Raw genomic sequence first — 27,322 nt, forward strand, 5'->3', positions numbered from 1 at the left:
CACCTTCATGTACCACCAAGTGACAGAACCAGGGATGAAAATGACTCATTGCAAAACAGGATGAGAGCCAACGAGTTAAGAATCATTTGCTATATTAAAGTAATTAACTTCTCCCTTTTAATTTATTTATTCATTTTTTAGAGACAAGGTCTTGCTCTATCTTACTCTGTCTTGCTCTGCCCAGGCTGGAGTGCAGTGGCTCGAACGTAGCTCACTGCAGCCTCAAACTGCTGGGCTCTATTGATCCTCCCACCTCAACCTTCCAAGTAGCTGGGACTACAGGTGTGAGCCACAGTGCCTGGCCAGCTTCTCCCTTTTTGAATTAATCCTAAAAGTATAAAACATCCAGTGGTGAGATGGAGCTCTAATCTTTGCCAAAATCATTTAGAAGAAATCATTTCCATGTGAGAGTTTAACAGTGGCCTTCATGGTGTTGATACGTTTTGTGTTTTTTCTTTCATTTCTCCATATTCTCTTCCATTGCTTACGATGTATGTCAAGTCCAGCACTGTGAGAAATAAATTTCTGCTGTTTAAAAATATGTATGTCAAAATCAAGCTTGGGTTCCAGTTCCAGAAAACTCAAAGTAACAGTAATGAAGGTCAGGGCTGATGGGCCAGCTAGCCCTTGGTGCCAACGACCCTCACTTCTATCTTGCTGCTCTCATAGTCAGTATGGCTGCAGAGGTTCCAGCTGTCATGTCTGCATTCCAGTCAGTGAGCAGGAAGAAGGAGTGAGGGAAGGCAAGCCCCTTCTCTTAAAGACACTTCTCAGAAGTTGCCCTTCTATTTCTATATCCTGGGACCAGAACTGACCCACGTGACCACACCTAACTGCAAGGATGGCCCTGTGTCCTGCAGGACAATGCGAGTTCTTTTATTAAAGAGGAGGACAATAGCTAATGGAGTAAACTGGCAGTTTCACAAGGTGACTCGTCTTGGAGCCAGTCATGAGCCAGCGACATAATTCTGGCTGGTTTCTCACCTCAGGGGCCTTGCTTTACCTTCCTCTGGCCCATTGTGATGTGTAGAGCAAAAGCTCAGATCACATTTCATGTTGCAGTCGCAGTTCCCTAAAGCATCTGGAATTCTCAGCAATGTTGTCATAGTTACCGGGAGGTAACCAAGAACCTCTGGATTATATTAGAGGCAGTGGCTAAGAATGTCGGCCGCGACTGCCTGGGTTGCATTCCAGCTCTTACATTTGCTTGCTGTGTGCCGTGGGTGAGTCACTGCATTCCTCTGTGCCTTGGACTCTGCATCTGTAAAATAAGATAATAAAAGTACATTCCTCAGGGGGTTGCTCTGTGGGATCAGGTGAGCTGTCTGTAAAGCACTGTGAACAACACTTGGCACTTAGAAAGCCTGTGTTTGTGGAAACTATTGTTATCATCAGTTGCTTCCTAATAGTGATATTTGGAAAGAAAGACACAGGCGGAGTCACCCCCTTGTCTGCTCCAGGGTAATGTGTTCCCATCCGGGGACTCACACAGATCCTGAGATTTAGGAGGGCTGATGGGTCTTGTTTTTATATTACAGATCACTTTTCTCCAGAGAATGCCAATGACACGGCCAAGGAAACATGCCTAAATTGGTTTTTCAAGATTGCCTCCATCAGGGAACTCATTCCAAGATTGTATCCTTTTTCTTTTTTCTTTTTTTTGTCTGGTGATTTTCAAGATAGGCTAAAAGAGTTGTACTATTCATAGAAGCCATGTGATGGGATGCCCTGACATTCTTACTGCAAATTTGGTCCCGTTACCGTTGCTAGCCTGAAAATACATACGGGGCAAGCCACATTGTAGAAACCCTTGGACTCTTGCTCTTTCCAGTTTTTTTGTCTTTTACTTTGAACACGATGCCATGTGTCAGGCATTTGTTTCCTTGTGGAACATTCCCACCTTAATTCTCAATTAAAATGCTTTACATTTGTATTTTCTCTGATTCCAAGAACTTGAAAGAACAGGGTCAAGCTTGGCAGGGCAAATGCCAATATTGAAGAACAGAATTCGGCTTATACTAAATTGCATCTTAGTTATCTAAAGTTGTTTCTTTTTTTTTTTTTTTTTTTTTTTTTTGAGACGGAGTCTCGCTGTGTTGCCCAGGCTGGAGTGCAGTGGCACAATCTCTGCTCACTGCAAGCTCTGCCCCCTGAGTTCACGCCATTCTCCTGCCTCAGCCTCCCGAGATGCTGGGACTACAGGTGCCCGCCACCACGCCCAGCTAATTTTTTTGTATTTTTAGTAGAGACGGGGTTTCACCGTGTTAGCAAGGGTGGTCTCAATCTCCTGACCTCATGATCCGCCTGCCCCTGCCTCCCAAAGTACTGGGGCGTGAGCCACCGCGCCCAGCCTCTAAAGTTCTTTCTTTCCCCATAAAGCATTGATTAGAAGTGCTCAAAACCCCGTTTATATTTCAGCATGCAACTATGAGTCAATGTGTAACATTTTCCACAATTTATTTTAGATAAGTATGAAACTTTGAAAACCATATGTAGAAACAAACCATAAGCTACCTTAGTTCGCTGGATTGTTGAGGGCCATCGTGGTCCCTGTCTCCTAAGACCTGCCTACTTCTATTTATTCATGGATTGTTTAGTCTTTTCTCCATAGGGAGTAGACCTTCTGGAAAACATCTTCCTTAACGGGATGTTCTTGTAGTTACGTGGAGGCATCCATCCTGAAATGTAACAAATTCCTCTCCAAAACGTAAGGCTCTTCGGTAAAATCTAGAACCATAAAATTGTTCAAAATCTCCTGTGTGTACACAGATAATAATGGCAATGTAATAGTAGCCATTATTCACTGAATACTTAATGTTGTGTGTTAAGTACCTTCTGTGCATTTTCTTGTTGAATCCAAATGAAAACTGAATGAAGTAGAGACACCATTCTAATCCCCATATTAGGGAGAGGAAAACTCAAGCCAGGAGAAGTTGATTGAGGAGGTCATGGAAGATCAGCTCAACTGGATTTGAATCTTGGCTGTACTGGTACTAGCTGTATGGTCTTGAGCAGGTTATTTACAGCCCCAGAACCTCAGGCTTCCTCTCCTGGGAACATGACCCTAAGAAGAGGTCTGAGGGGGTCCTTCAGGTCATACATGCAACAGTGACAGTCACACCTGGTACACGGTGTGCCCATCCTCTGTGTTGGCTGCTGCTGTTGATGATGATGAAAATGGCCGGGCGCGGTGGCTCAAGCCTGTAATCCCAGCACTTTGGGAGGCCGAGACGGGCGGATCACGAGGTCAGGAGATCGAGACCATCCTGGCTAACACAGTGAAACCCCGTCTCTACTAAAAACACAAAAAAAACTAGCCGGGCGAGGTGGCGGGCGCCTGTAGTCCCCGCTACTCGGGAGGCTGAGGCAGGAGAATGGCGTGAACCCGGGAGGCGGAGCTTGCAGTGAGCTGAGATCCGGCCACTGCACTCCAGCCCGGGCAATAGAGCAAGACTCCGTCTCAAAAAAAAATAAAAAAAATAAAAAAATAAAAAAAAAAGAAAATGATGACGTCAGAAGCAGAAGCCTTTGCCCTTAGTGGCTTAGGTCCATGCTACTCAATTTATCACAATGTTTTGAGAGTAATTACAGGACATGGGGGACCCAGATCTGCTTTCTGCAGAGTAGGTGAAATGCTGAGTCATGTTAGATAGCTAGATAATAAATTTCTTGAAGCCCGGGAGTGACTGATTCATGCTGCTCCACAGATAGCTCTTCTGATTGGATTTAGAATTTATCTCAAATGTGTTGGATTTGCGTCTAGGGATACCTGGAGTAGTTTGGGGGAATAACATGGGTACTGAAGAAACAGTTATTTTGCCTCACCAGTTGGAGGAGGATAATGCCTTAGGCAGAGGGAAGACATACATTGCAGGAGAAATAAATCGTAATTCACATTGTTGGTAGTTGGAGGATGTCAGATGCCAGCCTGAGATTCACAGAAGGAACAGGATACGGGACAGTAAATCTGTGGCAAACAAAAATAGATGTGGAGAGAAGATCAAGGGGTGCCCAGTCGATGGAAAATAATTGGAGACAAAAACTATTAAAATTAATAAAATAAATGTGACCTCGATTGGGGAAAAAATGTGGTTAGCCTCCACCACTGAGCAAAGGATAACAATGAAATAAATCATTCAATGAACAAATTGTATCAGAAGAGAAAGACTGTTGTTACATTGCCTTAGAAAACTGAAACTTTGACCTTGGTTTGTTACTGAAACTTGATTTTTCCTCCCCACACTACCCCTCTCGCGAATTTAGGAAGTTTTTATTTTATCTTTATTTTAAAAATAAAGGAACAGCGAGTTCTCACGTTGAGTGTAATGCTGGCCTCTTTTTGTCTCTCACAGGGGAATTTCAGAGTGCCTGCCCCGGTTAACATGCATGATCAGAGGGATCGGCGACCCGCTGGTGTCGGTGTACGCCCGTGCCTACCTGTGCCGGGTAGGCCATGCGAGTCACTACCCTTGACGGCACGGCTGCCGCCCGTCTCCTTGAATGTTCACACAGGGCCCTCCTTCCCCACCACCCCACAAGTCATTGAGAGAAGGACTTTATTAGCGGCTAATTTTAGATCATATCTCTGCCACAGAAAGTAGAACTGTAGGGTTTCTTTTAAAAATTAATTTTAAAGTAGACCAACTTACCATAGCTCTAATTAGGGAATGTTTAAGGTCATCTTCTTACAAATGAACTGGTTTTCAGAATTAATTGTTTCTCAATTCTTGCTGCGAAGGAGGCTCCCAGGGCTCTTTGGCTGACAAGTTGCTTTTCATTGACTTGAAACATGCTCTTCCTTTGTCTTGACTTTGATTGCTTTATTAGTTTTCTGCTTGGCAAGGGAGCAGTGTCCCACATGACGGCAGGCCTCAGGATCTGTGTGGCCTGGCTTAGGTGGCTGCTGTGAAAGCAGGTAGAGGTACTGATTAGAAATTACTTGCCCGTGCTCTGCTTTAAAGCACCGTGAGGCGTCAGCTAAGCCATTAAGTTTTTTGTGTCTGGAAAAACGTAACCAATGAGGTTATGTGGTCTTTCTTTTTTTGAGATGGAGTCTCACTGTGTCGCCCAGGCTGGAGTGCAGTGACACCATCTCAGCTCATTGCAGCCTCCACCTCCTGGGTTCAAGTGATTCTCCTGTCTCAGCCTCCTGGGTAGCTGAGATTACAGGCATCTGCCACCACGCCTGGCTAATTTTTGTATTTTTAGTAGAGACAGGGTTTCACCATGTTGGCCAGGCTGGCCTTGAACTCCTGACTTCAAGTGATCTGCCCACGTTGGCCTCCCAAAGGGCTGGGATTACAGGTGTGAGTCACTGCGCCTGGCCGGTGTATGGCCTCTCCATGGTTTTCTTCAGCTCACACAGGGTCTTTGCCTCTGTCGGGACTCCTCTAGCAATGAGAATCTTCCCTGTCGTCCCATCAATATTGCACATCCTTAGATCATTGCCCCTGATGAGCCCCAGACTTCCTTGAGGACAAAGTTGCAGTTAGAGCCTCCCCCATGAGTTTGACCTTATTAAACTAAAAGATGAGAACATGTAGCCTGTGATTTGCTGCTTCTGCGTGACAGCCAGCAAATGTCGGAAGCCCTGTGGTCTCAAGTGTCACGAAAAACTAAGTCAGTGCCTTCAGTTGAGGAGTAGATATCCATTAGGAAGGGCACTTTTTATAGGTCTGTTTCTTGATACTGAGAATGAAAGAAAAAGCCTTTCGTTTAAGGGCACCCTCTTCCCTCTTTGTAGCAGAGGCCAAAGTATGTATGCATCGCCCACTGCTTGAGACCTGGGCAGGGGGGATTTTCCATCCAGAGATACAGGTATGTTTCCAATATATTAAAGCTTGAGTACTCCTCCCAAGTCAGTGTTTGCTGAGGCCCAACTATGCACAGAACACAATGCCGCATCCTCTGGGAGAGATGCAAAGATACTGTTTGCGTATTTCTTTTTTCTTTTTTTTTTGAGATGGAGTCTCGCTCTGTTGCCAGACTGGAGTACAGTGGTGTGATCTCAGCTCACTGCAACCTCTGCCTCCTAGGTTCAAGCAATTCTTTTGCCACAGCCTCCCAAGTAGCTGGGACTCCAGGTGTGCACTACCATGCCCAGCTAATTTTTGTATTTTTAGTAGAGACGGGGTTTCACCATGTTGGCCAGGATGGTCTCAATCTCTTGACCTCATGATCCATCCGCCCCGACCTCTCAAAGTGCTGGGATTGCAGGCGTGAGCCACCACACCTGGCCTTTTGTTGTTGTTGTTGTTGTTGTTGTTTTGAGCCAGAGTCTCACTCTGTTGCCCAGGCTGGAGTGCAGTGGTGCAATCTCAGGTCACTGCAACGTCTGCCTCCTGGGTTCAAGCGATTCTCATGTCTCAGCCTCCTGAGTAGCTGGGATCACGGGCACCTGCCACCATGCCCAGCTAATTTTTGTAGTTTTAGTAGAGATGGGGTGTCACCATGTTGGCCAGGCTGGTCTTGAACTCCCCACTTCAGGTGATCTACCTTCCCCGACCTCCCAAACTGCTGGAATTATAGGTGTGAGCCACCACGCCCAGCCTTGTTTGTGTATTTCTGCTCTGTTGCCTTTTGCCTTGTAGAACATAGCAAATGCTTTTAACACACATTGACATCACTTGAATAAGGCCTGATGTCGGAGACCCGGTGATAAAGACTTAGACTCGTGCTGTCTTTTATGCAAATAATTTGGTTATTAAAGAGAAATCAGAAAGTGAGGAAGTATGTATTTTTTGCAAGCCTGTTCCCTTTTAATGTTTGAAGTCAGGTACATGAGCTAGGGTACACAATCATATTTGTTACATATAAAGTGCCTTTGAATGTCAGATGCAACTTGAAACACAGTGACGACGAGGAGAAGATGCAGAGGACAAAGCAGACCCATCCCAGGAAGATTGATAGTGGAGTGCCTGGCATCTGCTGAAATCATTTTTGTCAGTCCAGGCAATGCGTTGATTCCCCTGGTTGGGTAGTTTCTAAAAGTCTCTTTAACATTAAAAGAGTAAGAGACGCCAAGCACAGTGGCTCATGCCTGTAATCCCAGCACTTTGGGAGGCTGAGGCGGGCAGATCACTTGAGGTCAGGAGTTCAAGACCAGCTTGGCCAACATGGCAAAAACCCGTCTCTACTAAAAAATACAAAAATTAGCCAGGCATGGTGGTACATGCCTGTAGTTCCAGCTACTTGGGTGGCTGAGGCACGAGAATCACTTGAACCCAGGAGGCAGAGGTTGCAGTGAGCCAAGATCGCACCACTGCACTCCAGCCTGGTTGACAGAGCATGACTGCCTCAAACAAACAAACAAACAAACAAAAGAGCCTGTGTGTTAGTAAGATTTCTTTCAGTTGCAAGTGCCAAAAACCCAGTTCATACTACTTTAAGCAAAAGTAGGAACTTACTGGCCAGTGTCTGGAGAGACCAGGGGTAGTGCAGGCACGGCTGGATGCAGGCCCTCAAAGGGTGCCGTCAAGAATCAGCCTCTCTCCGCATCACTCAGCTCTGCTGTCCTCTGAGTTGGCTTCATTCTGTGACTTGCTTTTATTATATGATGGCCCATAGCGGCCTCTGGCTTGCATCCTACCACCTTAGGAACCTTTTGGAAAGTGTGTTTTCTCGCCAGTAGATCTAGCCAGAGCCTCAGGGCTGATTATTGGTGGATTACCTAGGGTTGCTTGTCCACCCCAGTCACGTGGCCATGGGTTGGGGTCTGGGTGCTTACTGACTGGGCCTGGGTCACATGCCCCTGCGTGGAACTCAGGGTGAGGTGGATCCAGCTCCACCACAGACCTCATGGTCTGAGAGGAAGGTTTGATTCCCCAGAGACAAATGTAATTTGCTGATACCAGCAACAGGGGAGATGAATGCTGGGGAGGCCGAAACGGCAGATGGGAATCATGAGCAATACCCTTGCTACTCTGAGGAGACACGTTTTAGACCCGAGCAGATATCCAAGCTGCTCATTTGGCCTGATGAGAAGAGAAAAATAGAAAACAAAAGCTCTGCGTGGGGAGAGCGTGGGGGGAGCTGGAAGCTGTTTATTAGAGGAAGGTATGATTAACTTCTAACTCACAGCCGCTTCAGCTCATCTCCATGGCTCAGCCACCAGGCCAGCCTTTGCTGTCATCTAACAGATAATTATTGTCTTTTCTACAATATGATTAAGTGGAAGGAGAATCAGAACACTGTAGGACTGGATCTGATGTTTCTTGTTAGTGTGTATATATATATATATATATGTATATACATATTTTAATCTATGTGCTTGTCCTTGGAAACAGCACTTCCTGTACCCAATCACAGAGCTGCTCTTGGAATTTAACACCCAGGTGGTTCTCAGATGCCATCTGAAAAACATTATTATTGTTACCCATCATGACCTCTGAGTAATGGAACGTGAATGGGAGAGATCTATCCCCATTTGAAGAAATGGAGATCCAGTCTTGCTCTATTGCCCAGGCTAGAGTGCAGTGGCGCAATATTGCTCACTGCGACTGCCACCTCCCGGGTTCAAGCGATCCTCCCACCTCAACCTCCCAAGTAGCTGGGTCTACAGGTGCGTGCCGCCACGCCCGGCTAATTTTTGTGGTTTTTAGTAGAGACAGGGTTTCACCATGTTGGCCAGGCTGGTCTCAAACTCCTAACCTCACGTGATTGGCCCACCTGTGCCTTCCAAAGTGCTGGGATTACAAGTGTGAACTGCTGCAGCCCAGCCTACAAAGTTGTTTTTGCGATTAAGCAGCAATTTGGAAATGAAGCATTTCTGAGGAAGTCAGTTTAAGAAATGCTGTGATGTTGTTTTAAACCTATGAACTCCCCTCCATAGCTCATCCCTCTACTATTCCATCTAACCCCATTACTGTACCTTATCTATGATTAGTAAATGTCTTCAGCTAGAATGTTACAGTCTGTTTTGTAACAATGAAGTCAGAACCTAAGGGATTATAGCATTGTTACAGTTCATGCTCATCTTACATAAAATTGCATAAAATGTATTAAAATTCATGTCTCCTCTTATCACTGCCTTGCAAAGAATGGATTTGTATAGCTTTTAACTAACCATGTAACGGGGGCAGCACCACATCTGAAATCCAAGTTGACTCTCTCATGTACCATAATCTTTGTGTTTTATCTAGTAAGTACAACTACCTGTGTGTTTATCATTTTTTTTATTGTGTACACAATCTTGAGAGTATACTCCTTTTTAGTTCTGTATTGATTTGTTCTCTTGGTCATCTGTTTAGAAATACGTTCAATACCTTTGGGGAAGAGCAAAGATGATTTCTGCAAATGTTGCCCTTTTTTATTAAAAATAGCTTCTGTGGTCTTTCTTATAAAAGCAGTACACGTTTATTGAATAAGAAAACAGATAGGCTGAGCGTGGTGGCTCACGCCTGTAATCCCAGCACTTTGGTAGGCTGAGGCGGGCGGATCATCTGAGGTCAGGAGTTCGAGACCAGCCTGGCCAACATGGTGAAACCCCATCTCTACTAAAAATACAAACATTAGCCGAGTGTGGTGACACACGCCTGTACTCCCTGCTACTTGGGAGGCTGAGGCAGGAGAATTGCTTGAACCCGGGAGGTGGACGTTGCAGTGAGCCAAGGTCGTGCCACTGCACTCCACCCTGGGCAACACAGCGAGACTCCGTCTCAAAACAAAACAAAAAACAGATAAGGAAAAAAAAAAAAATTAGGCCGAGCGCTGTGGCTCACGCCTGTAACCCCAGCACTTTGGGAGGCCAAGGCGGGCAGATCATGAGGTCAGAAGATCAAAACCATCCTGGGCTATAAATATGGTGAAACCCTGTCTCTACTAAAAATACAAAAATCAGCCGGGCGTGGTGACACGTGCCTGTAATTCCAGCTACTCAGGAGGCTGAGGCAGGAGAATCCCTTGAATCAGGGGGTCGGTGGTTGCAGTGAGCCGAAGTTGTGCCACTACACTCCAGCCTGGCAACAGAGCAAGACTCCATCTCAAAAAAATAAGAATTTTCTGGACTTTTTCTATATCTATAAACATAGGGGTGTGTGTGTGTACACACACACATATATATATTAATTTCCAAAAATAAAATCATACTATAGTTATTGTTTGCAACCAGTTTTTCCGTTTGTCTGGCTTCAGGTGGGAATGGAAGTGGCCCCACATCTCAAAGAAACCCTAAATAAGAACTTTTTTGACTTCCTCCTTACGTTCAAACAGGTAAGAGAACACTTTCAGAATAGCTAATCGATATAGCCGTTCTATGAAAGCAAATTCACAAAACCCAGTTGGTTTTCCAAGTTGAGAATGCCTTAAAGCTCTTTAAATGTGCAGGCCCTGGAAAATTACACTAGCTTCTGTTGTAGACAATTAAAATGTGTTGATTGTACTGAGTAAGCGGAGAAAGTTAATATGCATGTGTTAACAGGAGACGTCTCCAGTCGATCAGCCTTGCTTCTTAGCATCTGCTGGCTCCATTTTTATCAGGTTCCTGCTTTCCACAGCGCTCATTCCCAAAACAGCTCAGCTTGGTGACATGAGAAACTTTCTGTGTTTTTTTTCTGGTTTAAAAGAAAAAAGCAACTGAGAAACCAGGCTATTTCTCTCAGGGCTGTCCACATGCTTACAAGTATGCACAGTCTGTGAGTTGTGTATGCTTTGTTTGTTGTTTGATTTTTCCTCTCCTTTTCTAAGTGTTTGTTTGGTCTCCTGTAGATTCATGGGGATACGGTCCAGAACCAGCTGGTGGTCCAAGGAGTGGAGCTTCCATCGTACCTCCCCTTGTACCCGCCTGCCATGGACTGGATCTTCCAGTGCATCTCGTACCATGCCCCCGAGGTAACTGCCAGGTGGCTTCAGTGTGACCCTCACCTCCTGTATGGCGACAGTCCCTGCACGCTGTGCCTTTTAATGTTAATGCGACGCTTTCATACCAGCTATAGCAACGTTAGTGCTAGCCACCCTTTATAGAGGGCTTGTCACGGTGGCTGGTTCTGTGCTAAGTGCTTTTCTGAGACTGTCTCATTTTAACAACTGTGGGAGGGGAATGAGGGGAATGTGGTGGCTTGAGAGGCCATGTACCTAAGTGAGGCCACATAGCTAGAAAGCAGTTGGTGGCTGGGTGCGGTGGCTCACATCTGTAATCCCAGCACTTTGCAAGGCCAAGGTTGGGAGGATCACTTGATTTTAGGAGTTTGAGACCAGCCTTGGCAACATAGCAAAACTCCATCTCTTCAAAAAATTAGCCAAGCATAGTGATGTATGCCTATAGTCTCAGCTACTCGGGAGGCTGAGGTGGGAGCATCACCTGAGCCCCAGAGTTCAAGGCTACAGTGAGCTGTGTTTGTATTACTTCACTCCAGCCTGAGTGACAGAGCAAGAAACTGTCTCATTAAAAAAGAAAAAAGTGGAAGGTGGTTGATGACTTGATACAAACCCATAGAATTGGGCTCCAGGTCCAACAAGCCTTATTGCCTCTTCACTTACCTTCATGTACCCCTTTTGTGTTTATAATAATCCAATAAAGTCTGTAGAGCAGGTATTTTATGGAAGGAAAATAAAGCTCAGATGCTTAATTTCTTTTATAAGATTATTTTTCTTTCCTTTTTTTCTTTTTTGCCAGTTGGAGTATTGTCAGGAATTGAAGTGACATCAGAATTATAGCAGACATGTATTTTTTTTTCTTTTCCAAAACTGAGAAGCAGTTTTAGTAGAACACCAACCAATTCAAACTGTCATGAAGACTCTGATAGGCCGGGCACAGTGGCTCATGCCTGTAATCCCAGCACTTTGGGAGGCTGAAGTGGGCAGTTCACTTCAGGCCAGCAGTTCAAGACCAGCCTGGCTAACATGGATATATAGGCGTATATCACCATGCCTGGCTAATTTTTTGTATTTTTTTGTAGAGATGGAGTTTTGCTATGTTGCCCAGGCTGCTCTTTTGTAGAGACCCTGTCTCTACAAAAAATACAAAAATTAACTGCGCATGGTAGTATGTGCCTGTAGTCCCAGCTACTCAGGAGGCTGAGGCAGAGAATCACTTGAACCTGGGAGGCGGAGGTTGCAGTGAGCCGCGATTGCACCACTGTACTCCAGCCTGGGTGACAGAGCCAGACTGTCTCCAAAAAAAAAAAAAAAAAAAAAAAAGACTGTGATAGATGAAGCTTCCTTTGTCTTTATTTGATAGTTGCAAAGAAAAGAGAGACTACAAAACAGGGACACGTAGAGCAAAGCAAAGTTGAAGGATATCTGCCTTTTCCTAGATGTTGCCAACACATGTTGAAAGCTGTCTGGAAAGGGAAAAAAAAGGACATGACTTTAACTGAGCTATCCCACTTTTAAGAATTTATCCTGTAAGTTAGACAAGTGCATAATGATTATAAACACACACAGAGATGCACACACGGTCTGTTCACAGTAGTGCAAAATTGGAGGCAAGCATCAGAGAGGACTGCTTATGGTATGTGCATTCAGTGGGATGTTAATGGGGCCATTTAAAGTGATGGAGACTCCTGATGATCTGTGCATACTGATGTAAGGGTATTCATGGTATATGGCTAAGTGCAAAAAGAAAGTTACGTTGCTGTGTGTGTGGTAAGTGGCAGTGTGGCCTAGTGTTCAGGAGTGGGCTCTGGAGTCGGGGTGCCTGGGTCTGCATCTCAGCTCCGTTACAGCTCTTGTGATAGAGTAGGGAGCAGGTAACTTATTTCTAACCACTCTGAGTCTTCTTTCTTCATCTGTAAAATGGGAGCAATATTAATGATTCCTATTTTCTAGTCTCTTGCAAGGATCAAAGAAGTCACTGTATCTATGGTGCTTAGTGTAGCGCCCCAAGTCTTAGTACTCGCAGGCATGGTTTTTATATCTGTGCAAGAGAGTTGGGAAGGAGAAGTGACAGAATATCACTGGAGTGTGAGATTTGGGGCCATCGTAACTTATTTTTCTTTGCCCATCTGTTTTTTTCTTTCTTCCTTTGGGACAGAGTCTTGCTCTGTCTCCCAGTCTGGAGTGCACTGGTGCAATCTCGGCTTGCTACAACCTCTGCCTCCCAGGTTCAAGCGATTCTCATGCCTCAGCCTTGTGAGTAGCTGAGACTACAGGCACACACCACCACACTCAGCTAATTTTTGTATTTTTAGTGGAGATGCAGTTTCACCTTGTTGATCTCGTGCTGATCTCTAACTCCTGGCCTCAAGTGATCCTCCCGCCTCGGCTTCCCAGAGTGCTGGGATCACAGATGCGAGCCCCTGTGCCCAGCCGCCCATCTGTTTCCTAACTTTTCAACAAGTTTGCACTGCTTACATTTTTACTTTTTGAGATGCTGAATTATGACGAGAAAAACGGACATCCTGTACTTCAGGTGAATAGTCTTACCATTAAGTAAATTGATTTTAAATCAAGCCACTATAAAGGGAAGATTGTTTGAAATTTTGCTGCTGGTTCTCTGTGGTCCTCAGCATGGTTTGAGCAACCACATGCTGTCCCCCACTTCTGGGAAGGGTACCACGAACTTGACTGTTTTCTTGGTATTCCACTGAATGACGGAAACATACAAGCAGGATTGACGTGGTGAAATGAGAACGCTTATTTTTTTTTTCTTATTTTAGTGAAAGGCAAAATCAGATTTAAACACAAAAGGTACATGTCACAAGACAGTCTTCTTTTTATTTTAAGCCCCAGTCATCTCAAAGGATGGCAGAAGCTGGGAATAGAGCTTTCCTGGGAGTAAGCTCTAGGAAATCATTATTGCACTAGAATAAGTGATTAAAAAATTAGGTCACCTGAATAATAATAAACTCTGATTCTTGGGCACACTTAAATAAGGGACATGCAGTGTCTTGTTAAAAAAAATAATCATTTTCAAACTGCAGAAGAATTGATGTCGGTATGGAAGGTGGTGTTAAAGGTGCATGTGACAATTTGGTGCCTAAAAGCTCTTTGATAGTGGCTGCTATGAGTCACCTGCAGAGTAGAGCTGTGTGTATCCATCAGAGGCCAAGACTTCAAAATAGGGGATGGTAAAGCTCGGCTGCAGCAGTTGGTAATATACAGGGCAGAGAGATGAGAGAGGGAAAGGAATAATACCTTTAGTTGTGAATATCTCATCTACAGAATTTCAAATTGAAGTTGAAATCCAAGGTAAAAAATCAAGGCATGTCTTAGTCCGTTTGGGCTGCCATAATAAGGCGCCATAGGATGTTTAAAATAGAATTGCAGCCTTGGCCTGACTTCTTTTCTCTCTTGCTGTACTTTTGAAGTGGGTAAATAATTATAAATAACCTAATCTGGAGATCGCCTTAAAAAATCCAACAGTTGGCCAGGCGTGGTGGCTCACACCTGTAATCCCAGCACTTTGGGAGGCTGAGACGGGCAGTTCACGAGGTCAGGAAGTGGAGACCATCCTGACTAACACAGTGAAACCCCGTCTCTACTAAAAATACAAAAAAATGAGCTGAGTGTTGTGGCGGGCACCTGTAGTCCCAGCTACTTGGGAGGCTGAGGCAGGAGAATGGTTGAACCCAGGAGGTGGAGCTTGCAGTGAGCTGAGATTGCACCACTGCACTCCAGGCTGGGCGACAGAGCGAGACTCTGTCTCAAAAAAAAAAAAAAAAAAAAAAAAAAAAAAAAAAATCCAACAGTTAAATATGGCTTTCGTTCTCAAACTCCATGTATATTGGTAAAATGGTCATTGAATTAGACACAAAGACATATTCTTCTTCCCCAGAAAAGTATGCATGTAAAACCTGGTGAAATTGTCTAGTTAGTTGTATTATACCCGTGTCAATTTCCTAGCTTTAATAATGTATTATAGTTATGTAAATGGGAGAAGCTGGGTGGTGGGTACCCAGGACTTCTCTCTACTGTTTTTTTCAATTACTGATGAGTCTGTAGTTAATTCAGAATAAAAAGTCTTTTAAAAATCCTTCAATTGGGATGAATGCTCCATTCTTCATGATACGATTATTATGCATTGTGTGCCTGTATCAAAACATCTCATGTACCTCATAAATATATACACTTACTATGTTCCCACAAAAAATAAAAATTAGGCCGGGCATGGTGGCATATTCCTGTAATCCCAGCACTTTGGGATGCCAAGGTGGGCAGATCACTTGAGGTCAGGAGTTTGAGACCAGCCTGGCCAACCTGGCGAAACCCCGTTTCTACTAAAAATACAAAAATTAGCTGAGTGTGGTGGTGTGTGCACCTGTAATCCCAGCTACTTGGGAGGCTGAGGTGGGAGTATTACTTGAACCCAGGAGGTAGAGGTTGCAGTGAGCCAAGATTGCACCACACTGCACTCCAGCCTGGGTGACAGAGCAAGACTCTGTCTCAAAAAAGAATAAATAAATAAAAATAATTAAAAATTAAACAGAAAACAAAAACATCTGTCAGTTAGGGGCAGTTTGAAAAATGATATTATATCCATGGCGTGGATTAAATCGCCATGGATTAAGAGAGTGAGGTAGATTTGTGTAATAACACGGAGAAGAGAGGGTCATCTAGATTCTCCATGAAAAAAGGCCGTATTTAAATATCTCCAGCCCAGTATTTGTAAGAGTATCCCATTGTGTGAAAACAAAACTAGGCTTCTGTAATAATATATACCCATAAGGCATAGGCAGAGTTCTAAATAAGAACATCAAAGTCCTAGATAAACACCGAAGTGTTGACAGTGGTGATTTCTAGGATGTGGAAGTTGGGAAGAGGGGACACTCACATCTTTCTTGATGCATGTCAATGTTGTTGGAACTTTTGTCTATAAAGCATTTCTTATTTTTACAATTTTTAGAAAAACAATGAAATGTTACATAAATAAGTGCCATGCAGGGCCAACAGCAACAATAACAAAAGCCTAAAACACAAACCAGCACACCAAGCAAATGCCTGCCTTGTGAATCTTCTGAATCTTCAAGTTCTGGTGTGTGTGAAAATGAAAGAAATATGCCGAGCTGCTTTTTCAATGGTTGATCCCAGCCAAAGGGCTTGTTTCAATCCCAGTCTGCTTTGAGCTGTTGTTCATCGTGTTCTTGCCAAAGATGATCAATTCTGTCACTTCTTGGAGGGGAAAAAATCAGTAACCTCCAGCAGACCTGCCCAGGGATCTATAACGTTTGGCTCTCTGGACACTTACATGTATTCCTAAGTTCCTTTATGACAGCAGAGCCTTTGGTTTTTTATAGTTATATTCTTGGATGCATTTTTAGTGCATTCATCTTTTGTGAGAGAGGGAACTTTTTAAGCATTTATCTTGTCTTAATGGTAAGAATCTTTCATAACCTTTTAATCTTTCCAGAATTGGTGGGCCAGGAGGTCTCATTTATATGTGTGTGTGTGTGTGTGTGCCTGTGTGTGTGCACGTGCATGTATATGAGATAGAGTAAACCTCACGAAGGCATGGGTTTCTGGCTGTTTTCCTCCCATCTTACCCTCAGTGTCTGGAACAATGGCTGCTGTAGTCATCCTTTGGAATACTTGGGGGATTGATTCTGGGATCTCCACGTATATTTTTTTTTTTTTTTTTTTTGAGATAGAGTCTTGCTGTGTCGCCCATGCTGGAGTACAATGGCCCGACTCCACTCACGGCAACCTCTGCCTCCCGGGTTCAAGCGATTCTCCTGCCTCAGCCTCCCAAGTAGCTGGGACTGCAGCCACACCACCACGCCCAGCTAATTTTTGTATTTTTAGTAGAGACAAGGTCCCATCGTCTTGGCCAGGCTGGTCTCTAAATCCTTACCTCACATGATCCACCCGCCTCAGCCTCCCAAAGTGCTGGGATTACAGGTGTGAGCCACTATGCCCAGCCTCCACGTCTATCAAAATCCACGCATACTCAAGTCTCACAGTCTCACAGTTGGCCCTATGGAACCCATGTATACTTGAGTTTGGCATCTCACAAATACTGTATCTCACAATCAGCATATGGTTGAAAAAAATCCATATATAAGTGGACCCGCACAACTCAAAACCATGTTATTCAAGGGTCAACTGTATACTCAAGTTGCTTGTTAGGTAGGCGTTGAATGATTATTTCTGTGTGTCAGGGAGTATCAATGTGGTGATTACACAGAATCTCTCTTTTCCTTTCTTAGCCTTTTCCGAAGGCCCCTTGGCTATTGGTCTTTAAGAATGACTTTTCAAATGTAAATACCCAAGAGTGGGTTAGGGAAGCCATTTATGATGTGGTCAGTTGTGTTCACCAGCTAGGATGCTTTTGGCTATAAGGAACAAACATCTAACTGGTCTGGCCTCCACAGATAATTCCATGTGTCCTCCTCCACAACAAGTGGAGGCTCTTGGGTGGGCAGCTTCGGTCCATCTTTTTGCTCTGCTGACGCTGATTAGCAGCAAGGTGGGGGCAGCCATTCCAAGCGTCACGTCCAGAGCTGACAACATCCAGGGAATCTTGATTCTTGGGTCCTCGTTTAAGAACAGGAAACCTTTCTCCAAATCCCTCAAAGACTTCCCATCCTGTCTCAGCAGCTAGAAATGGGTCATGGGCAAGGGGAACGAGACCCGCTATTATAGATTTGGGTCTGTATTAGTCTGCTCGGGCTCCCATAACAAAATACCACAGACTAGGAGCTTAAACAACAGACTTTATTTCCTCATGGTTCTGAAGGCTAGGAGACCAAGATCAAGGGGGCCAGCAAGGTTTGTTTCTGGTGAGGCCTCTCTCCTTGACTTGGAAACTCCCAGCTTCTTGCTGTGTCCTCACATGGCTTTTCCGTTGTGTACATACATCCTTGTTGTCTCTTCCTACAAGGACATTAGTCCTGTGGGATTAGGATCCCACCCTTAAGACTCCATTTAACCTTGTACAGTGATACTGGGGGTTAGGGCTCCAACAAACAATTTAAGGGAGATATAATTCAGTTCATGACAGAAGCCAACCTAGTTTATGTGAGGCATAGATGGAAATCTGAATAAAGTCAGGGTTCTGGGGGTAGGGATTCCAACAGTATCTCCAACGTCACCTCTCACTTATTCAGGCAACACTTACGACAGAGAGGGGCAACACTTACGACAGAGGGGGCAACACTTACGACAGAGAAGGGCAACACTTATGACAGAGAGGGCAACACTTACGACAGAGAAGGGCAACACTTATGACAGAGAGGAGCACCACCAGAAAGAGTGGAATTGCATTTAAGAACACTTATTTTTTTACTTTGGGTCCAGACTTAGATATAGATCCGTTTTATTTTATTTTACTTTTAATTTTTTATTTTTTTTACTTTTATTTTATTTTATTTTTGAGACAGGGTCTTGCTCTGTTGCTCGGGCTGGAGTGCAGTGGTGCAATTTTGGCTCACTGCAGCCTCAACCTCCCAGGCTCAAGTGATGCCCCCTCCTCAGCCTCCTGAGAAGCTGGGACTATAAGCACACACCACCATGCTTGGTCAATTTTTAAATTTTTTTTTAGAGATGGGGTTTCGCCATGTTGCCCAGGCTGGTCGTGAACTCCTGAGCTCAAGCCATCTGTCCACATCAGCCTCCCAAAGTGCTGGGATTACAGGCATGAGCCATCGTGCCCACCATGTCTTTTTTTTTTTTTTTCCTTGAGACAAGGTCTCACTTTGGTGCCCAGGCTAGAGTGCAGTGGCACAATCACAGCTCACCGCAGTCTTGACCTCCTGGGCTCAATTGATCCTCCCACTTCAGCCTCCTGAGTAGCTGGGACCACAGGATATACCACCACACCCAACTAATTTTTTAAAAAATTTTATGGCTTGGCATGGTGGCTCACTCCTGTAATCTTAGCACTTTGGGAGGCTGAGGCGGGCAGAGTTCGAGACTAGTCTGGCCAACATGGTGAAACCCTGTCTCTACTAAAAATACAAAAAGTTAGCCAGGCGTGATGGCACACGCCTGTAGTCCCAGCTACTCAGGAGGCTGAGGCAGGAGAATTGCTCGAACCCGGGAGGCAGAGGTTGCAGTGAGCCGAGATTGCGCCACTGTGCTCCAGCCTGGGTGACAGAGCAAGACTGTCTCAAAAAAAAATAAAAAATCTATGTAGAGGTGAGATCTCACTATATTGCCCAGGCTGGTCTTGAATTCCTGGGCTCAAGCGATCCTCCCACCTCAGCCTCTCGAAGTGCTGGGATTACAGGCATGAGCCACCACCCCTGGCCTGCACAAATCCCATTTTACCACTTACTAGGAAGTGGCTTAACCTTTGGCTTTTTCATCTGTAAAATGGGGATAATGTTCCATGGACCTCATAAGGACATAGTGAAGAGTAATAGAGTAAAGGAAAGTCAAGGGCTTAGCCTGAAACCTGGGCAGTGCTCAGTGTCCTGTCATTGCCTCTGGTCTTGGGCTTGACCTTCTCCAAACCACTGCCCTAAATGATCCTTCTTCCATTGATTTTCTTAAAAACAGGAGCTCTTTTAAAGATATGTAATTATCTTAAGATAGCTCCAAAGCCATTAACAGTATTCCAATGAGTTTAAAAAAAATCTACTTCCTTTTGGGGGAAAAAATAGACTTCAAACTGTGTTGGAGAAGAAATGTATCAAAGAATGTGGCCTTTGATCCCAGCCTGTCCAGGTTCATGTCTGGCTGCCGTCACTAACTGTGCGACCTTGGGTGAAAAACATTGCTATTTGTGGCTTTGTTTTTCATCTGTGAAATGGGAGAATAGAGCCCCTGCTTCAAGGGTGGTTGGGAGAGGTAAGATCGTGAGTGCAAAGTGTTTCTCGCCGTGGCTGGTGGACAGCCTGGTGTTTGTTGCTCATATTACTAAGTGCACCCTGGGCACCTCCTGAAATGGGGAAGAATGTGGGGTACAAAAGAGGTAGAGAGCAGAGTAATTGTCATTCTCATTTGTGCCCTGGTAACCCCGCAGTTGAGATGGTACCTCTTGTAGCCTTGCAATAAGGAGACTCAGGTTCGACAGAGTTGCCAACTCTTCCGAAGTCTCATTGTTGGTAGTTGATGAGGCTGGATTTGAATCCAAGTGTGCCTGATGCCAGGGTCCCAGCTTCTATTGATTGATCGATCGATTGATTAAGACAGGGTCTCCCTCTGTCCCCCAGGCTGGAGTGCAGTGGCATGATCTCAGCTCATAGCAGCCTCCACTTCCTGGGTTCTAGTGATTCTCCTGCCTCAGCCCCCTGAGTAGCTGGGATTACAGGCACCCGCTACCACACCTGGCTAATTTTTGTATTTTTAGTGGAGACAGGGTTTTACCATGTTGGCCAGACTAGTCTCGAACTCCTGACCTCAAGTGATCCACCCGCCTCGGTCTACCAAAATGCTAGAATTAGAGGTGTGAACCACCGTGCCCGGCCCCTAGCTTCTATTTATTACACTAAATGCCATGAAAGTGAATTTTTTCTCCCCTAGCCTCCCCATCCCTACCAGACACTGAGAATTATCTTAATGGACATGTGGCTACATTCATTTTAGAGTTTGACTTTGGAAATCTCTTAGAAATGTTACTTTAGCTCCTCCAACCTGATTTTTTAATTATTATTATTTTTAACATAATAGGCTCTGCTGACCGAGATGATGGAAAGGTGTAAGAAACTAGGAAACAAGTAAGTATTTTAAGATTCATAAAGCATGAGTTTGAAAATGGCATTGGCTGCTATTTTTGAGCTTGGCCTGCTTACCTGGGCATAGAGCTGAAGAGAGAGAGGCAGGATCGCATGGAGGTTTAGAACGCTGGAGTCCAGTTGCCTGGCCTCAGACCTTGGCTGTGTTCTGTCTTAGCCCTGTGACCTTGGGCCGCTTGCCTGACCTCTCTGTGCCTCTGTCTCCTCATCTGTAAAATAGGTATAATAATAGTTCTTTCCAACCGGGCGTGGTGGCCTACGCCTGTAATCCCAGCACTTTGGGAGGCTGAAGTGTGTGGATCACCTGAGGTCAGGAGTTCGAGACCAATCTGGCCAACGTGGCAAAACCCCATCTCTACTAAAAATACAAAAACTAGCCGGGGTTGGTGGCATACACCTGTAGTCGCAGCTACCCAGGAGACTGAGGCAGGAGAATTGCTTGAACCCAGGAGACAGAGGTTTCAGTGAGCCGAGATCATGACACTGCACTCTAGCCTGGCAACAGAGCAAGACTCCGTCTCAAAAAAAAGAGAAAATAATAATAATTATTTCCCCATGGGGCTGTGGTAGGTGGTTGGGCTAGGATGAAGTTCGTCTCCCTGACTGTCATGAATATAAGGTTGTCTCTCTGCTTTCCTTTTAGTGGTAGATACATGGAAATATCCTTGCATGGGCTTTGTTCACCACTGTGTCCCCAGAGCCTAGTGCCTATAACATAAGATCTCTTTCCCAAGAAATCTCTTGCATAAACTGGCCGGACATGGTGGTGCACGCCTGTAATCCCAGCACTTTGGGAGACTGAGACGGGTGCATCACCTGAGGTCAGGAGTTCGAGACCAGCCTGACCATCATGGTGAAACCCTGTCTCTGCTAAAAATACATAACATTAGTCAAGCATGATGGCGCATGCCTGTAATCTCAGCTACTTGGGAGGCTGAGGCAGGAGTATCACTTGAACCCAGGAGGTAGAGGTTGCAGTGAGCCAAGATCGTGACACTTTACTCCAGCCTGGGCAACAAAGTGAGACTCCATCTCAAAAAAAAAAAAAACTCTTACATAAACGATGTGGATATATATTTACAACATGGATCAATATTGTTACTTAATGTTCTGTCTCATTAGTGCACCAGCTTATTGAATGCTGGCTCTTCTTAAATGAACTGGATCACTTGCTGATCTGTCTATTCATCCTGCCATCTATCCATCCACCCATCTAAACATCCAGTTAATTCAACATTTATTGAGTTTCTAATATGTGCAGGACACTGGGTTAGTCTTTCCAGTTTACCTTTTTACTCTGGTCTTTTTTTTTTTCCTCCAACCCTGCCACTAAAGAGCTGTTAGTCATCCTTCCTGGCAATATATACCCAAAAATTAAAGCAGTTTTGATTGAGGAGAAGCCAGGCTGACTCAGGGATCTGTGTCTTGCAGTGCCTTGCTGCTGAATTCCGTGATGTCTGCCTTCCGGGCTGAGTTCATCGCCACAAGGTCTATGGATTTCATTGGCATGATTAAAGAGTGTGATGAATCTGGTTTCCCCAAGGTAGGCTCTTGACTTCATGCTCAACAGGACACAAATAAGCGGTGTGTATCCCATAGCTCTTGAGAGACAGTCCGGTGTTGGGAACAGCATGGGCCAGCAGGAACACAGGCGAAGGCTCTGTGTCTGAGGAACGCAATGGAAGATGAGTTAGAGATTGGGATTGTCAGACCCCATGTGGTTGCTAGGCTTCAGGCCCCCATGAGCCCTAAATCTATCAAATTAGCTCACTATGAAGGATTTAAGAAAGACTTTGGTCTGATGTATATAAGAATATATCAGGCTGGGCACAGTGGCTCATGTTTATAATCCTAGCATTTGGGAGGCCAGCGCAGGAGGATCATTTGAGGCCAGGAGTTTGAGAACAGCCTGGCAACATAGCAAGACCCTATCTCTACTAAAAATCAAAAATTAGCTGGGTGTGGTGGTGCATTCCTGTAGTCCCAGGTACTTGGGAGGCTAGGGTAGGAGAATCGCTTGGAGCCCAGGAGGTCGAGGCTGCAGTGAGCCATGATTATGTCATGAAGCCTGATGACAGAGTGAGACCCTGTCTCAAAACAAACAAAAGAATATATGTTCATTCATTATTTGTGAAAAACTTTGTTCAGTGGAATATTATGGCCCCAAATTAGACCAACAGATGTAGCTAACTCTGTGTGAGCCTCTCAGCGTAGCTGGGGCAGATATGTTTGATAGAACTTCAGAAGGAGGTTGTTGGAAGAGTAGCCCCAAGAAGGATTAAACATTACTACCTTTTCTCTTTTCTTCCTTTTCTTTGAGCTTCAAGTTACTTTGATTTAAAATTTCCATAACACGATGGTTTGATTTTTTTCTTAGCATCTCCTTTTTCGATCACTGGGGTTAAACTTGGCCTTGGCTGATCCTCCTGAGAGTGACCGACTTCAGATTCTCAACGAAGCTTGGAAAGTTATCACTAAGCTGAAGAACCCACAGGTGGGTGGCCGTTTTGCCTTTTTTTTTTTTTTTTTTTTTTGAGATGGAGTCTTGCTCTGTTGCCCAGGCTAGAGTACAATGGCGCCATCTCGGCTCACTGCAACCTCTGCCTCCCGGGTTCAAGCGATTCTCCTGCCTCAGCCTCCTGAGTAGCTGGGATTACAGTGTGTGCCACCACATCCAGCGAATTTTTGTATTTTTAGTAGAGACTGGGTTTCACCATGTTGGTCAGGCTGTCTCAAATATCTACCCATCTCGGCTTCTCAAAGTTCTAGGATTACAAGCATGAGCCACTTTGCCCGGCCTGCCATTTAAACTTTAAATCAACCACTTTTTGTCCAAGTTTTGGCATCTACTCTTTTAAAAAATTACCCCTCCGGGCCTAACATGGTGACTCACACCTGTAATCTCAGCACTTTGGGAGGCTGAGTCAGGAGGATCACTTGAGGCTGGGAGTTTCAGACCAGCCTGGACAACATAGTAAGACCCCTGTCTCTATTTGAACTAAAAAATGGAAATTATATTTTTATTAGTTATACATTTTTCCCTAAAGAAATCTATTTATTATAATTGTATTATCTGTTTACCTGTAATAGAGAATGGATAGCTTTAAAGATGCAATTTCTTTGATTTTTAAAAATTCAATTCTCACAGCCTTAAGATGTGCTAAAAGTATAAAATTACATGATCATGCATTCAGAACTGCCATAAAAAATAAAACTTAAAAAAATGCATACCATTACAGATATTTGAAACTTTATAAAAGATCACTTAACTTTATAGTGGGCATCCAAAATGTAACAGTTCGTAAGATTTAGGTTTGAAAATATCGTTAATAGGATATTCCTAAATTAAAGATCAGCCTTTAAGCCAGTAATTAGCAAAAGGAAATTCCCGTTTCCGACCATTGAACAGAGCCACCTGAAGCTTCCTGTTTGCTATAAGGCATACTATGTTGTACTTAACGTTACGATGCTTTCCTTTTTCTTTGTAGGACTACATTAATTGTGCCGAAGTGTGGGTAGAATACACCTGCAAGCATTTCACGGTATGTGTGACTGTGGTGTTGTTTTTGAAAGAATTAGATTTTTTCATGTTTATAATAGTGAATTAGCCTAGTTTAGGTATTGAGGCATTGGACCATGGTGCTTGCTGTTATAATTTATAAAAATTACATTCTTCATGATAAAGCGTGAGGGATCATTAATATGTGTACTATAACAAAAAATAACTGTTCCATGTTTACATTTGGAAAATGCAGCATTATACAAAGTTAAACCAATTTTTTTTTTTTTTTTTTACCATAGGATACCTTAGATGTTTATATGCTAAAGTGCATTGCGACTGTACATCAGAGTCTAGTAAGCAGCACTTCCCAAACAGTTTGACTGGCATGTAATTCTTTTCCTAAGCAAATGTTTCTTTCCCTAGGCATAGACTAGAACCACAGTTAGGGGAATACTAGGCTTCTCAAAGAGCAGAGACTTTAGAAGCAGATAGAAGTGGGTTCAAAACCCTTGCCGGAGTAATTTGTTTATTTTTAATCAAGTCCTAAAAATTTAAGTATAGCATTGCTATGGTCTGAATGTCTGTGCCCTCCCAAAATTCATATGTTGAAATCCTAGCCCCCAAGATGATGGTATTAGGAGGTGGAACCTTTGAGAGGAGATTAGGTCATGAGGGCAGAGTCCTTATGAAGGAGATTAATGCCCTTATAATAAAAAAAGCCCACCAGCCTGGCCAACATGGTAAAACCCCATCTCTACTAAAAATAACAAAAAAAATTAGCCGGGTATGTGACACGTGCCTGTAGTCCTAGCTACCCAGGAGGTTGAGGGAGGAGAATCGCTTCAATGTGGGAGGCAGAAGCTGCAGTGAGCCAAGATTGCACTGCTACACTCCAGCCTGAGTGACAGAGTGAGACTCTGCCTCAAAACCAAAGTAATAATACAAATAAGTCCCGAGGAGCTCACTGTCCCCTTCCACCCCGTGAGGACTTGGGGAGAAGATGCCATTTGTGAGGAATGGGTCCTCACCAGACACCAAATCTACCTCGATCTTGGACTTCCCAGCCTCCAGAACTGTGAGAATTAAATTTCTGTTGTTTCAAGCTTCCCGGTTTATGGTATTTTGGTAGAGAAGCCCAAATATACTGAGCCAAGCACACATGCAAAAACGTGCACATATCATAAGTTTGCTGGCTCAATGAATTTTCACAAGGTACGACTATGTAATCACTGTCCAGAGTAGGAAATAGGAAATAACGACCCCACAGAACCCCCAGAACTGTCACTTGCTGTCACACCTCAGCCTTTGGGGAGGTGCAGGTAGACACCATCCTGGCCTCTAACACTAACATTGATTTTGCCTGGTTTTGAGCATTAGGTAAATGTTGGTCCATTGATTTTTGTGTGTTTTTTTGGTCCTATTTTTATTTTACATTTTATTATGGAAATTTAAACAGACTCGCTCCCTTGTACCCATCAATCAGGAATTATCAACTTATGACAAATCTTGTATGATTTATATCATTACCGTGTCCCCCGACCCCTGGAATATTTTGAAGCAATCTCAGACATTGTATCATTTCATCTGTCAATATTTCAGCACATCTGTAAAAATATAAGGATTCCATTGATTGATTGATTGACAAACAGGATCTCACTCTGTTGCCTGGACTGGAGTGCAGTGGTACGATCGTGACTCACTCCAGCCTCGACCTCCTGGGCTCAGGCAGTCCTCCTACCTCAGCCTCCCGAGTAGTGGGAATCACAGGTACATGCCAGTACACCTGGCTAAATTTCTTTTACTTGTAGAGATGGGGTCTTGCTGTATTGCCCAGGTTGGAGGGTTCCCTTCCTTAAACCAAATCTAAATACGTTATTCTAAGGAAAAAAATTGCTTTTTTTTTTTTTTTGAGACAGAGTCTCACTCTGTTGCCCAGGCTGGAGTGCTGTGGCATGATTTCAGCTCACTGCAACCACCGGCTCCTGGGTTCAAGCAATTCTCCTGCCTCAGCCTCCTGAGTAGCTAGGACTACAGGCGTACACCACCACACCCAGCTAATTTTATGTATTTTCAGTAGAGACAGGGTTTCTCCATGTTGGCCAGGCTGGTCTTGAACTCCTGACCTCAAGCAGTCCATCCTCGGCCTCCCAAAGTGCTGGGAGTATAGGCGTGAGCCACCTCACGTGGCTGAGTTACTAATTATTTAATATCATAAATACCAGTCAATATTCTGATTTCCCCAATTATCTCATTTTTTAAAAAAGTTTATTTGTTGAAATCTGGTTGAAAATAAGGCTTTTACATTGCAATAGGCATTTTAGGATACTTTTGATGTGTAAGTTATCTTTCAAACCGTCTCCTTCTCTCCTTCGCCTTTCTTTCCCTATAATTTATTTGTTGAAGAAATTGGGTCTTTTGCCCTGTAGAGTTGTAAAGACTGGATTTTTCCTGTTGCATCCTTGTGATGGTGTCTGACGTGCTCTTCTGCCTTTTGTAATTCTCATAAATCAGCAGTTAATTATAGAGACTTAAAAGCCATTCTTAGCTTGTGGGCCTTGTAAAAACAGGCACTGGGCTGGATTGGGCTGCAGTTGGCTGACTCCTACTAAAGGTGGCAAAAGTGAACAGTGAGCAGTTAGATCAGACGGCTTGCAAGGGTGAGCCTGCACTCTTCCACAGTGTTTCACTGTTCTCTCTGCAGGCACTTGAGGGAGGACCTGGGACAAGCAGGCGGAAAGAGACATGGCCGATTTGACCACCGCTCGGGGAAAGCAGGGACAATGTAAAGCCCCAGAACCTTTGAGAACAGCGTTTAGTCCTGACTAGGTGTGGGGCTGTGGTACTAGACTAGGTGATATGAGTGGGATCTCCTCCCTTCTGTTATTTTCAGCAGAATATTGAAAACGATTTCCTGGAAGATGTGTGATGTATTCTGAATACGTTAGTCCTTTCTCCCAGGAACATGGTCAGCGATTGCCATACAGTGTCTAATACAGATTTGGTTCCTTTTCCCTGCTTAGAAACGAGAGGTGAATACTGTTTTGGCGGATGTCATCAAGCACATGACTCCAGATCGTGCATTTGAAGATTCCTACCCCCAGGTAACAGATTTGCATTTCTCATTTCAACATTGTTAGGAATTTTGTTCCGTTGAATTAAATAGCCATTTTGCATGGGGCATGCTATAAAGGCAGATAATCCTGTGTTTGAATCATAGCTCTGCCATATCCTAGCCATGTGCCCTCTGTTTTTTGTTTGTTTTTTTTTG

The 27,322-nt window shown here is 44.2% G+C and overlaps 1 protein-coding gene across 2 annotated transcripts in view; it reads left to right on the forward strand.

Annotated features, from left to right (window-relative positions):
• The window catches only part of VPS35L (VPS35 endosomal protein sorting factor like), a 147,229-nt gene that overhangs the window by 50,998 nt on the left and 68,909 nt on the right, over positions 1-27,322 (forward strand). For both annotated transcript variants that reach the window (XM_007986967.3, XM_007986973.3), the window contains exons 10-19: positions 1,539-1,635; positions 2,660-2,707; positions 4,353-4,446; positions 10,132-10,209; positions 10,705-10,827; positions 20,488-20,534; positions 21,984-22,095; positions 22,930-23,046; positions 24,041-24,094; positions 27,075-27,155. In XM_007986967.3, the coding sequence (XP_007985158.2) occupies positions 1,539-1,635; positions 2,660-2,707; positions 4,353-4,446; positions 10,132-10,209; positions 10,705-10,827; positions 20,488-20,534; positions 21,984-22,095; positions 22,930-23,046; positions 24,041-24,094; positions 27,075-27,155 (851 nt within the window). The remainder of the gene's footprint in view (positions 1-1,538; positions 1,636-2,659; positions 2,708-4,352; positions 4,447-10,131; positions 10,210-10,704; positions 10,828-20,487; positions 20,535-21,983; positions 22,096-22,929; positions 23,047-24,040; positions 24,095-27,074; positions 27,156-27,322) is intronic.

Source organism: Chlorocebus sabaeus, chromosome 5 (assembly GCF_047675955.1).
Source record: "Chlorocebus sabaeus isolate Y175 chromosome 5, mChlSab1.0.hap1, whole genome shotgun sequence".
Lineage (NCBI taxonomy): Eukaryota > Metazoa > Chordata > Mammalia > Primates > Cercopithecidae > Chlorocebus > Chlorocebus sabaeus.